This window comes from Gracilinanus agilis, chromosome 2 (genome assembly GCF_016433145.1).
Source record: "Gracilinanus agilis isolate LMUSP501 chromosome 2, AgileGrace, whole genome shotgun sequence".
NCBI lineage: Eukaryota > Metazoa > Chordata > Mammalia > Didelphimorphia > Didelphidae > Gracilinanus > Gracilinanus agilis.
Window position 1 is genome coordinate 231,874,932 of NC_058131.1, and position 12,822 is coordinate 231,887,753.

At 43.2% G+C, this 12,822-nt stretch overlaps 1 protein-coding gene across 3 annotated transcripts in view; it reads right to left on the reverse strand.

Annotated features, from left to right (window-relative positions):
- Window positions 1-73: 73 nt before the first annotated feature.
- Window positions 74-12,822, reverse strand: part of NRBP1 (nuclear receptor binding protein 1) — a 22,981-nt gene continuing 10,232 nt past the window's right edge. For 2 of the 3 annotated variants that reach the window (XM_044663713.1, XM_044663714.1), the window contains exons 2-18: window positions 8,751-8,980; window positions 8,335-8,457; window positions 8,015-8,116; window positions 7,457-7,546; window positions 7,246-7,286; window positions 6,818-6,912; window positions 5,117-5,200; window positions 4,865-4,923; window positions 4,634-4,732; window positions 3,093-3,225; window positions 2,692-2,797; window positions 2,098-2,148; window positions 1,862-1,997; window positions 1,261-1,314; window positions 1,108-1,171; window positions 730-785; window positions 74-636 (exon numbers count right to left, since the gene is read on the reverse strand). In XM_044663713.1, coding sequence (XP_044519648.1) covers window positions 532-636; window positions 730-785; window positions 1,108-1,171; window positions 1,261-1,314; window positions 1,862-1,997; window positions 2,098-2,148; window positions 2,692-2,797; window positions 3,093-3,225; window positions 4,634-4,732; window positions 4,865-4,923; window positions 5,117-5,200; window positions 6,818-6,912; window positions 7,246-7,286; window positions 7,457-7,546; window positions 8,015-8,116; window positions 8,335-8,457; window positions 8,751-8,960 — 1,608 coding nt within the window. In that variant the 5' untranslated portion in view covers window positions 8,961-8,980 and the 3' untranslated portion in view covers window positions 74-531. Of the gene's footprint in view, window positions 637-729; window positions 786-1,107; window positions 1,172-1,260; window positions 1,315-1,861; window positions 1,998-2,097; window positions 2,149-2,691; window positions 2,798-3,092; window positions 3,226-4,633; window positions 4,733-4,864; window positions 4,924-5,116; window positions 5,201-6,245; window positions 6,270-6,817; window positions 6,913-7,245; window positions 7,287-7,456; window positions 7,547-8,014; window positions 8,117-8,334; window positions 8,458-8,750; window positions 8,981-12,822 lie in introns of all 3 variants that reach the window. The other variant, XM_044663715.1, reaches the window with a different exon arrangement.

Sequence of the window (12,822 nt, forward strand, 5' to 3'; positions counted from 1 at the left end):
AACCACGCCCCTTGCTCTCAGCGAACCGACGGCGCCCCCTCTCGGAGAAGGGGAGAAGAAACAGTCCCAGCCGTTAGCAAAAGTAGACTTTATTACAGCAGCAACTGAGTCACACAGCCCCAAGGGGCCACACTGCAGCACCCTCCCACCTCTCCAGACCAGTCCTCCCTAGCGGGATTGTGTAATTCAGCTTCCTCTGCCCCAACCTCTTTCCAGCACAGGTTGGGCAGGCTCAGGGAAGCTGGCGGAACGCCTTAAGGCAAATCAGCCACTCTGGTGCCCCCCAAAGGGAAAGAGCAGCTGAGGTGCCCCCCGGCTCAGTTCTGTGCAAAACAAGTAAACAAAGTGCAGGGGAAGAGGAAGAAAAAGGGAAGAGGGGAGTGATGATGCTCAAAACCAGGGCCTTCCTCCCTCCCCTCTTAATGAGGGGAGGGGCCTGTTCTGGGTAATACTGACTCCCAAGGGGCAAGGGGGCAGAAGGGGCTGCAGCAGGTCTGATGACAGTCACAGCCCAGGGCTGAGGAGTAAGCACTAGGAAGAGACGGTGACAGCAGCTGAGTTGAGGGTGCTGTTCCTGGCAAAATTGAACTTGTTTAGGGTCTCCTCCAGCAGAGAGGTCAGGCGACTCTGGTCAGCCTAAGGAGGGAGAAATCAAAGTGAGGTCTGAAGGTCTGAAGCAAAAGGAGTGGGGGGGGGAGGGGGGTCAAAATGGCTCCAGGAAAAACTCACCTCACTGATGAAGCCCAGCTGTACTAGTTCCGCTGCCAACTCTGGGATGTTTTCATCTACAAATGGGAAAGGAAAAAAGTTAATACTTTATTATGGAAGTGAATTGAAAACATGCTTAGGAGGGCTGAAGAAGGAAATGCAGCCCCAAAATTTGTCAAGACAGGACTGGCTAAACTGGCTAGGAAGAAAGTTATCCTTCCAGAATCCGAAAAATAGGCTAAAGGGGCCTATATATGATTTCCTATTTACATAGAATGAACTTTGCCCCCTTTCCCACTCAAGATTGTGAGTACTTCAGACGGCAAAAATGACAGCTCCATTCATTTCTTGGATGAGAGAAGATAGGTATGGAGGGAGGGAAAAGGAAGCCATACTCACTGGGCAACAAGTCACAACTCAAATGCCGATTCAGTTTGTCCTCAAGTTTGAGCAGGAGTGTCAGCTGAAATACAGAAAAAAGTCAGAAAAAGGAAAGAGCCCAAACCCCACCATCCTACCGATGTCCCAAGAACACTGTCCCCCAGGGCTCACATGGTGTTTGACTCCTTCCTCTACTGACTCAATGTTGCACTGCATCAGCACCACCTGAAGGGGGAGAGAGTATAATTCACTTCCAGGAACCTTTAAAACCTTTAAAACCTTTAAAACTCTGTCCCTAAGATCTTCCCCTGGGGCATATATTCTACCAATTTAAGGGGAGACAGGATTATCTGTGTCTTCTAACATCAAACCCTCAGAGGCCAGGTCTAGAAGGAAGGGATGCTGGTTACCAGGCTCTATATAAGGAAAAACTTCCTAAAAGATTAGAGCTGTCCAAAATGGGTTTTAGAGTTGGACTAAATGACCTATGAAGTGCCTTCCAACTGAGAATCTGTAATTCTAACATGTCAGCTGAGATACTCTAATTTCCTGCAAAATTCAAAAATCTTTCCTTTTCACCAGTCACACCATCTTCCAGATATTAAGTGCTAACATTCATATACTTAAATGTCATTTGAGGCACTTGGTGAAGCAGGTAATATAAGAATTATCATCACTCCCAGATTTAAAACCTAGGAAAAGGACTTCTAAGTCCAAATCTCATGAGTGACTGTCTATAGCACACAATAACGTTCTCTTGGCTTTTCCTTACCTTTCGAGTCTCTACTTCAGCTGGCTCAGGTGTTGGTGTCTTCACGGATGGGGGCACTACAGGTGAAGTCACCTCCTCTTGTTGGGGCTGTTGGGGCCGAGGCAGCCCAAACGCCGTTAAGGGATAGATCCCATTTCTGCAGTGAGATTAGGTATGTTAAACAAGGATTCCACAGGACCCCATTGGTGCCCCATGGCCCTGCTTTCTAAGGATACCAATTTTTCCCCTCTCCTCACCTTACATCTTCAAGAAATTTATCCAATTCCAGAGCTGGTGACTGAGAATACCTTGACAAAGGAGGCAAAAAGGAAAGGCAAAGTTATTCACGTACTCAAATCCAACTACTCTCAAGAAACATTTCATGATTCTTAGATACCACCTAAACTGAGGAGAAAAACGCCTTTTTCAGCCTTCACATCTAAATCCAACTAGATAGCTTATAGACTTCATGAATATGCTTGTTTGACAAGCACTTCCACTATCCTCTATACCTGGAATGAATTCTTTCATTTTAATCTTCTGTGCTGGGGCCCCTTTTACCAAGGCCCAGTCCAGCTTCCAGCTTCTTCCATGAAGTTTTCTCCCTCATAGCCCAACTTGAGGTGAAAGTGATTTTTTTCCCTCTTAAATCTGTCATGGTGGCTCACCTGGACCAGTGCTTTCTAGTTTCACTTCAGTTAAATATTTTTGTATATTTGTCTCTTCCCTGGTCCCATTAGACTGGAAACTCAATTGTCTTTGTCTGTGATATACTAATCTTTGTGACTAACACTCCACACAACATCTATATTTTGGTGCTAAACCACCTTAAACATCTCTCAGTCACTCACAAGGTCCGATAAAGTTCCCTCCCAGGTCCTGGAGGGATTTCTGCCAATACAGCATTGGTATCCATGTTCTTGGTGATCTCCTCCAGGGCATTTTCTGGTATCAGGTCTGGAGGATATGGAAGAATGAGAATAGAAAGTTATAGGGAGTATGAGAAGCTGTCAAAAAGGGGGTGGGGGGTATGAGAAACTGCCATAAATGGCTTTTCCCCCAAAAGAGTTATAAGGATAATATATAATTTAGGCAGAGAGCAAGAAGGTGTTATTTGTCACGTATTGGGACCCCATAATGCTGTGGGTTAATTGTGTGGAACAGAATAAGCCCTTGGGTGAAGATGAGAAATTCATGTTGATGTCCTAGTGGCATAGCTATAGGGAAGTAGAAGATCCTAAGGAAAACTTACGTTGGTGTCCCACAATGCAATGTGCAGCAAGGAGTTTGAGTGAGGGCACTTCAAATAGTGCAGGGTGGAAAAGTAATTCTCTGGCTGTAGGTCGTCGAGCAGGCTCAGGTTGCAGGCATTTCTGAATGAATTCCTGAAGAATGGAGGGAGTTGAGCTCTATATTCATGATCCCTTCTTTTCTGGTTTCTAACCTCAAGATTTTTTTCCAAGAACTCTCAATATCTTTCATTTCTCTTTTATATTCATTTTGTAGTTGAGTCACAAAAGCTCTTTCCTCTATAATCCCACAATAATTCATTCTTAGTTGACTCCCAAATTCTAAGAATCTCAACTTTCAAATTCTTAGAAGCTTTCTTGCTATTTAACATTCCTAGTTCCTTTCTTGATCTATGCCTTGATTGTTTTTCACCTTTCCTGGGAAAACTTATTCTCTTTTAAGTCTTCAACTTTTTACCATGACTTTCAAAAATATACCAAGTTCCTTGGTAACTTCTCCATTCTGGTCAGACACCAATCTTACTTAATTCCTCGAATTTAAATCAATCCAAAAAAATTTTTTTGTCCTTAAATTCCATTCACCACATCTCACTGCTATCCCTTATACAGACTTCTAAAAGCCAAACTTTTTTCTTTCTTACTTTTTCTTTCAAAATAAATCTTTGGCAGGTGTTGTCTTGACTATATTTGGCTGAACTGAATATCTTCTTTCCAATCCCATCATTTGATATCAGAATTATCCCAGATTTTCTATCTGATCCATATTCTGATCCATTAACTTCAAGTCATATGACATCTGTCTATCCCTTTTTTCCTTTCCTTATCTCATATTATTATCTTATCATTTAACTACTGAATTCCTTATTATTATCTTATAATTTAACTACTGAATTCCTCAAGGCTCACCATTTCCTTCTAATATACCTCCACCTCATTTCTGCCATTATTCCTCTCCATCTACCCAAATTACAAACATTAAAATCTAGGACAATATGATATAAATCCAGTGGGTAGACAAAATAATAGAATCAAGGCAAGAAATCTCAGAAATGGCAAACAGACAGTAGGTGATACAGTGACTAAAGTGTTAGGCTTGGGGTAAGAAAAACTTGAGTTCAAATCTAACCTCAGACATTTACCCTGAAACAAATTACCTAATCTCTCTCAACCTCAGTTTCCCCATATGTCAAATAAGGATAAGAATAGTCCCTTATCTCTTAGGGTTGTTGGAGGGTTAAATGAGATAAAAAGTGAAGATAAAAAACTGCACACACTTTAATGTGCTTATGTGTAAAAATGCTATTTGTAGTATTTATCAAAGAACACAATGCCTCTTGGAGTCAAAGTTCAAATCCTGCCTCTGATGCCAATACTACTTATGTGATCTTAGGCAAGTCAATTCTAAGCGCCTTAGTTTCTTTATCTGTAAACTGAGAAAGTCAGATGAAATTGCTTATGTGGCTCTCCTAGCTACCTACCAAAGCTATGCTTATGAATGGGGCAGAAAAGGGGCTGGGGATAATGATCTTGGGAAGTTGCTCACCCTTTGAAGTGGGTCCTCCAATAGCTGGATAGCACTACTGATGGCCTCCTGTGGCACATAAGATGACTCTCCATTTCCCTGAATCTCCAAAACTGCCATCTGGGGTAGTTTAACAAAGTAGAAAAAAGATACTGCCTAAGGAACTGCATATGTTGATGTGGCCCACAGGCCTCAGCAGACTGCCTGACCCTCATCCATTTTCCCTCATCTCACACATTATGGAATCCTCACCTCCAGTGCACACATGCCGAAGGAGTAGATGTCCACTGCTGTTGTCACATTAGTGACTTCTGGGAAAGATAGACAAGGCTTAGGGTGGATAAAATAGAAGGCTGAAGGAGCCCCACATTTATTCTCTATGTGGACTAGGACTAGAAATCTGACACACTTTACTTCTTGTATGCCAGTAAGTCAAAAGGAATAGGGTGGTCTCAGGGATAGGGAAGTTAGGGGCTGGAAGTATAAGGGAATAAGATCCCTCACCTCCATACTCAGGGGCAAAGAAGTGTAGATTCTTCTGTTCTTCCCGACAAGTCTTCACATGATTGTTAATGGTGTCAGGAGCCACTGGGAGTGGGAGATGCATCTTCAATTTGGTGGTCATCAAGAATGCACAGCTCCAACCCAGACAAAGCCCAGCTTTCACTTCTGAGCCCCATTCCCAGTCCACTCACCTACCCATCCTAAACTATTTTGTTTATGGACTGTAACTATCACACATCTTACATCCCCTCTCAGCCCTACTGGAGCTCATTCTGTGTTCTTTTCCCCACTGACAAGAGACAAAAAGGCTTCGCAGCTATGAGACCTTGAATTGGTCAGTGGTCAGGTCTTCTAAGGAAAAGCCTTCTACTAAAGACCTTCCCCACCTTCCTGAAACAGCAAGCTAACTTAACTATGGCCACCCGCCTCCCTACCCCTCCCATCTCAATGTTCTGTAAGTCTGATGTTGATTGTGCCCTGATTTCTTCCTCCCACCCGCTCCACTGTAGTTATCAACATGGGAGAGTAGGAAGTCCATTCTGTTCCCCTCTAGTCAAGTTGGGGACCTTGGGGAGTTTTGCTGAAAAAAGGCAGGAAATGCCAATGCATGACAAAGTGTATATCCATCTTCTTACTCCCCCTAGGCTGATAGACTCCAAAGAAACTGAAGCCCAAAAGTGAGCTGACAACCTGGTCCCCAAAAGTATCCCTCTACCCTACCCTAAACTCCCCCCCTCCCATAACCCACACTTCCCAAGATCCTGCCTGCCACAGGGCTGAGTGAGGTACCAGGGCTGGGCCCATTTTTGGAGTCACTCAGGTCAGAAGACAATGGCCACAAAGTCACAGAGAAGCTGGGAGCACAGCATGGTTTGGAAGGGACAAATCTGATGAGAGGGTCTGAGGAATGTAAGGGATAGGTGGCCAGCCAGACAAAATCCACAGGGAATAAGCAAGTTATGAATGGGGCAGGCAGGTACATGACTAATGGGGAGATAACTAAGCAGGCATAATAAGGGCAGTATGGGAATAGGTGCTTGCTCCATCTTTGCATGCTTTGGGTAGCCAGCCCCAAAGGGAGCAAGGGGAGCACAGACAGAGCCCCAGGTGGGGCAGAGAGAGCTCTCACCATTAGCAAAAATCCTATGAAAGACTGTTGGGAACAGAGCAGCCCGTAAGCGGGAGGGAGGAAAACAGAGAGAAGTCATGAGCGATGGAGCGGCCAAGCCCCGGACAAATGGACACACAAACAGCACACCAACACGGCACACAGAAATGCAATACACTGCACAGATACATAGCACGTGGACAGCACTCACAGCAGGCACAGTCTGGAACCTCTTTTGGCAGGGCTCACAAGGCCCCACTGCCTAGGCATATACCAGCCCATCCCCATTCTAAATAGATACCACCCGCATTACCTGGTCTTTTCCAAACTATCTGGTAAATTCCACCCACCCAAACTGAAATCAATTCCCTCAAAAAAAAAAAAAACCCAACTCTAGCTCAAGATTACTCTATTCTGTTCCCTTAAAGGTTCTCTTTCTGCTTAGCCTACCCATGATCTACCCTCCAGCTTAATTTGTACCATTTTTCCCCCTTAAGTGAGTTTTCCCTACTCTCTTCCTATCTTTCACTTTAGCCCATGTTTCCCATGTTCCCCTGCCACTCCCCTGACCTGAACCTCAGCCTCCCCCTCACCAGAGCCAATCTTGATGAGTCCATTGTGCTGGATGAAGATGGTGTCACAGGTCAGGTTCCCATGGATGATTGGGGGGTCACAGGAGTGCAGGTAGCTGTGGGGGCACTGGGCTGTTAGAGGGGCTACTAGAAAACTAGGGACAGGGCTACCCAGGGAATAAAGGAGCTAGCATGAAAAGCCTTGCTGGTTAATACACAAGGTGCCCCCGCACTCTGGGTTTTCCACCATGCCAAATGCTTTAGGAAACTGGATAAGTACTATAAAAGAGAGGTAGGAGATGGTGTTATGCCTGAAGAATTGGAAATAAGTTTATTAAGGATGACCCACTAGCATACAGATATAGCATTACATGACTAGTGGAAGGTGGGAAAAGGCAAAGAACAATGCCCTGCAATCTATGGGTAGATACTAACAAGGAACCACTTACCTAAGAGCAGAGAGGATCTGTGTACACCACCGCTTCCAAGCCTAGAAGATAGGACAGACCAAGTATAAGTAGAAACCCCGTTTTTATCCCCACTAACCCAAACCAAAGACTAGTCTCTCTCCCCTCCATACTTAAGTGTCTCAACCAAACCCAGGGTCAATAAAACATTCTTCAAACCCTTCCCATTACTCTGCCTACTTTCTATCCACACCTTTTCATTCATGGTCTTATGGTTCTTCTTTGTCTTCTTCAGAAACTGTTTCAGACTCCCAGATGACATGTATTCTGTGATAAAAATCACCTGAAGGATAGTAACAAAGCACAATGAAAACTTATAAGAGGTAATAATTCTTCACTCATTTTATAGTCTACAAATCAGATCTGAGGTATCCAGATTAAAAAATGAAATAAAATCACTTATCTTTGCTAATTCCCTTGTTGGGTTTTTGGTCCTTTGGTTTGGAAGAGTAGTTAAAAATTATAGAAAAATGAGCCTTTTTTTATTGGAGGGAATGGAGAGCATGGAGAGCAAAAGTAATAATTATTGAGCTTAGAAAAGCCCTAACCTTCACAAGCCAAAGAGGTCATAGCCCTGCTCCCCACTCCTTTGAATTTCCTCACTTCCAGTCCCTCCCCACATTCACACCTACTGATCCCAGTTCTGTTTCCAAGCTATCTTGTTCTCATCTGTAGAGGTAGAAAAAGAAACAGGAACTGCTCATCTTCTTGCACTATTAGGGTTAGGAGAATGCAGGAACAGATTCCTTACCCTGGCCTTGTTCTCCTTAATGTCAGCCCAGTACTTGTGGAACTTAACAATGTTGAGATGTTCCAGCTGAATCAGATTATCAAATACAGCACGAACTTTTTCCTGCAAGGCAAGGAATAATAATGTAGAACTCAAGAAACTGTCTTATAGATTACATTACAGTCTTCCCCCTTCAACTCTTCATTCTCCCTTCCTCAACTTGTTCTAACCGCAATGCTCTCCCTTTCTCATTATAGCTAGCTCTCCAACACCAAGTCCAGAAATGCTGAAACACTTTCCTTTAAGTCCTGTTCTTAACCGTTCCACTCACTATCACGTACCTCCTGAAGTTTGTAGTTCTTTCGTTCAGAGAACTGCACCTCATTCCACACAACTTCCACACCCTCTTCTGTATCCATTGCTAGGTAAGCACTATCAATGCCTGGGACATTCCTCTGGTTCACCTGGTAATAACAAATGAGAAGAAGTTGAGATAACTTCATAACAACCCAAACCTATCTTTCTCCTTTGACACTAAGGAAGCAGTAAAAATTACTTTGTAAATTTTAGAGTGCTATATATAAGCTAACATTTGCTAGGTAGTATTCATTCACACAGGGGAAAAGGTTTATTCCACATTCAACCCATATATCCATTTCCTACTACATATTTAGTTAGGTCCTATAAGACTACTCTATCCAGTTTTTTCTTACTGTCCTCCTTTCATAGCTCTCTAAAGCCCCTTTAATGAGTTTACCTCTTCTCTCCTCTTCTGCCATCGCCCACAGGGTGACTCTTCCAGGATCTCAGACTCATCTTCACTCTCTTCCTCTTCCTCTGGAGAAACAGCTGAAGCTGTGGAGGTCACTGGGGGTGACACAGAAGTCAACCCCGGGGCTGAAGATGAAGATTCTGCTTTTGGGTCTGAACCACTGCTGGGTGCTGTTTGGGTCTCCCCTTCTGACATGCTGGAATGAACACTTAAGTCTGTAAAGGTTGGAAAGTGGGAAATTCTAAGAATGGATTCATAGAGACCTTATTACACAGATCCTAATTGCCCCAGAAATCAAATAAAAACACAAAATATTTCCATATTCCACCCTAGTTTTTCCAACTCTTAATTCCAAAGTTAAAACCAATCCTGCTCCATAATGTTTCCTAGCTCCTTTTTTTCTAAGGCATTTAAATGTTTTTACAACACTAGAAAAGAGGAGGTAGGAGTTGTGACTGGATGGAGATCTAGACAGCAATATATAAAGGACTACAGCAGCTTTAACTTCCATACTAAACCTTCTGGAACTTTACCATCCTCACCTTCTCTTATTTGTGCTCAAACCTGAGATTCCTTAGGAAAGACAAGGCTAGTTAACCTTACTCTATCCAGTCAGTCACACCCTTTTTAGCCTAGGTAGGATGACAGTTCTAGGCCTTAAGCCTTTTGGTCTTATGGACAATTAAGAGTGTTGTCTCCTGAAAAGGACTAGAGGAGTACCCTAGACAATATACATACTATGTCTGTAAGTCCAGGGATACAGTGCTCTTATTCAAGCCCTGAAGATAGGCAACAGTTCTACTCACTCTGCCCTAAGTAAAGATAGACCTGGGACACCCTCCTCCAACTTTCCAGATAGGAATAATATTAATATTCCAGAAGTAGTGGTAGTCCTCTCATTAAATATCTCTCCCACTCAAAGGACTAGTCCAGTCAATTCAAGAAGAAACTCATCCATAAAGCCAAGTGACTGGTAGTTCAATGATCTCATCCCTGATGACTTCACTTTGTCCTGTGACATCAGTGTGGCACACATGGGTGTTGCTCAAAAACATCAATCAGTCACATACGCAAGAAGACATCAACCTTAGGCAACATATCTGGCTGGCATAGCTTACTCAGGGTGCTGCTCTCAATCTAGGTCTAGAGCTAAATATATTCCCTGTTTATTCAAAATACCTTGGAAAGAAATGACTGTGCATTTTCCATTCCCAAAGCATACATCCCCAGTTTTTTGGTACATAGGGTTGATCATAAGTCTCCATGCTATATGTTTCAACAAATTCTAACTCTCTATCCTCTGATTCACTGAATCAGATTTGGAGGTTTCTCTTTGAAATTCAAATGATTACAAAATTAGTCGTGGCCTAGTTCCCATGTGCACCAACATCTGTGTAGCCTGAATGGCAGGAAAATATAGTATACTTTTCTGTGTACATAGTTTCCACTAAAAAGAATGCAAGTTCCTTGAGGCTAGGATTGCTTTGTTTTTCTTTGAAATCCCAAGTGCCTAGCACACAGTTAAATGTTTAATAAAAATGTTTGGGGGGCAGCTGAGTAGCTTCAGTGGATTGAGAGCCAGGCCTAGAGACGGGAGGTCCTGGGTTCAAATCTAGCCTCAGCCACTTCCCAGCTGTGTGACCCTGGGCAAGTCACTTAACCCCCTTTGCCTAGCCCTTACCATTCTTCTGCCTAGGAACCAATACACAGTATTGACTCCAAGACGGAAGGTAAGGGTTAAAAAAAAAAAAAGAAAGAAAAAGTTTGTTAAATAAATGACTAATTCCTGACTTTAAATTATAGGAAAGTGACTTATTTAGGAAAGAAGATTCCCAACAACTAAACTTCAACGATTTTTCCAGAGAATATAGTCACTACTAAATCAATTCCATACTTGAAATTAAACATTGAAAAAAACTTGGATGCAGAGTGCTGTGGCATCGGACTTGTACTGATTGAAAGTGCTATCCACAATGTAAATATGCCATTCTCCATAATGGTTTTGAATTTCTAAAAGCCCAAGATTTGGTGTCTATCCCACATCTCTTTTTAGAAAGCAGACTACTATCCCAATATGCTATAATTTCTATTTAAAATCACACACTAACAAAATTGGAACTAAATTTGGCCAAGATATTCTTCTTAATACCATTATTTAGATCATGATCTATCATTATTTTATTGTGAAATAAAGATTTTCAGAAATTTAGCATCATGGAGGTTATTCAGGGCTGTATAACTTTGCTGTCTAATTTACCCTAAGTAAATGGTCTCTTCAAGGAGGTTAGGGATGAAGAGTCATTCTGCTCATCTTTCTCTTGAAATGCAAATTTAAAAATTAATGTTTCATGATACATGTATAACCCAATGGAATTGCTTGTTAGCTCTGGGAGGGAGGAAGGAAAAATCATGAATCATGTAACCATGGGGGGAAAAAACCTTAATTAATTAATTAATTAAAATATGTTTCCCCACTTTCAACTTTGAAAAAATTAAGATGAGGAAGTCCTTATGAATCAGTAAGTGATGTTGTCTCTTCAGGATGCTGGAGAGCCAACTTACCTTCAACTTCTAGTGAGGTTATTAACTAGCAAAACTTTGGCAAATTTGCTTCTCAAATCCTTAACTTAGTAGTACTTTTTTGAGCCTGAACCTTTTTTCTAGAAGTGAGCTTTAAAAATCACTCTTAGCAATAAATATGATTGGCTACCATGAAGAAATTTCCAGAGCCAGTTACTTCCCAGAAAAATCAACACATTAACTTTACTGCTCAATGACCAGTATTGGGTAAAGAAGTATGATTTCCAGGTAGGTGTCAAAAGGAATCTTTGCCTTTAAAATTCACATGCCAGAAGCCCACAGAGAATAAGGATATAAGGATATTCTGAACCCTGGCTTAACATGATGAAACACAGAATCAGTCATAGTCATTCCCTCAAAAATGGCCCTGTTTTCAAAGGTCTTTTTCTTTCTAGGTGTGTTGTCCAAGATTCCAGTATAAGTATCAATCCATTCAATATTTATTAACACAGGTAGTGCACTGTTTTGCTAGGTGCTAGGGATACAAAGACAAAAAAGGACGGTCTCTAACCTTAAGGAGCTTATAAACCTCTTGGGGAAACAATATACCCACAAAAGTAAACACAAAATATATAAAAATTAAGTACAAAGTAAGATGGGAAGAGAGTTAAGAGGGTGAAAGCATGAGCAGCTGGAACGAGGATCTGAGATCTACCCCAAGGAGCCGCTTAGGAATACACGTACTGGGAGGGGGTCCAGGTCATGGCCTTAACTACAAAGAACCCCAGCCAGGCCCAAGGGAAGGAAGAAGAGATTCTCCTACCTCAATACTGCCCTCTACCCACATCCTCATCAGGAACAGGGGGGAGGGGGGAGTGTCGGTAGTGGGATGGGTTAGGAGTGGAAAAGAACCGCTGCAAAATTCTCCTCGAGGGTCTACATTCGAAATTTCCACCCACCTAGCACAATATAGGCGCTTAATAAATGCTTATTGATACGAGAGTGCTTCCGAAAAACCATACCACTGCTTTAAGGCATTAGACAACCACTATTCTGTTAAATGTTGCCGGATAGGCGCCGAGAAAGCAAAAGCTAGGGAGGGCAGTGCCTAAGTTCTTTCCAACAAAAGCCCAGAGGCCCCTTGCAGCCAAGCGCCCAGAGTCTGGAGCTGACCTCACAGGAGCGCGCTCAGCAAAGCTGGAGCCCGAGACCTGTGGAGCTGTTGGCTCTGCAGTGCTGCAGGGGACAGGCCGGCAGGTCTCGGGACAGGCTCGCTGACACTTCCCCTAGTCGCGGGACGGCAAGGCTGGGCGACCCCGGGGCATCCGTCCTCCGTCACGCGGGGCTGTCAGCGGGCAGGAGGCCACGCCCACGGCCAACCAATGGTTCGAGGCCTCAGACCCCAAAACCCGGTAGGCCAGTCACTACCGCAGGCAAGGCTGTTGGTGCTGCTGGCCCCGAAGATGAGTCAAGCTTCCCTGTTCGGGCCTGCGAACGGGCCGCACCGCTACGTCGGAGCCGGGGGGGGGGGGAAGGC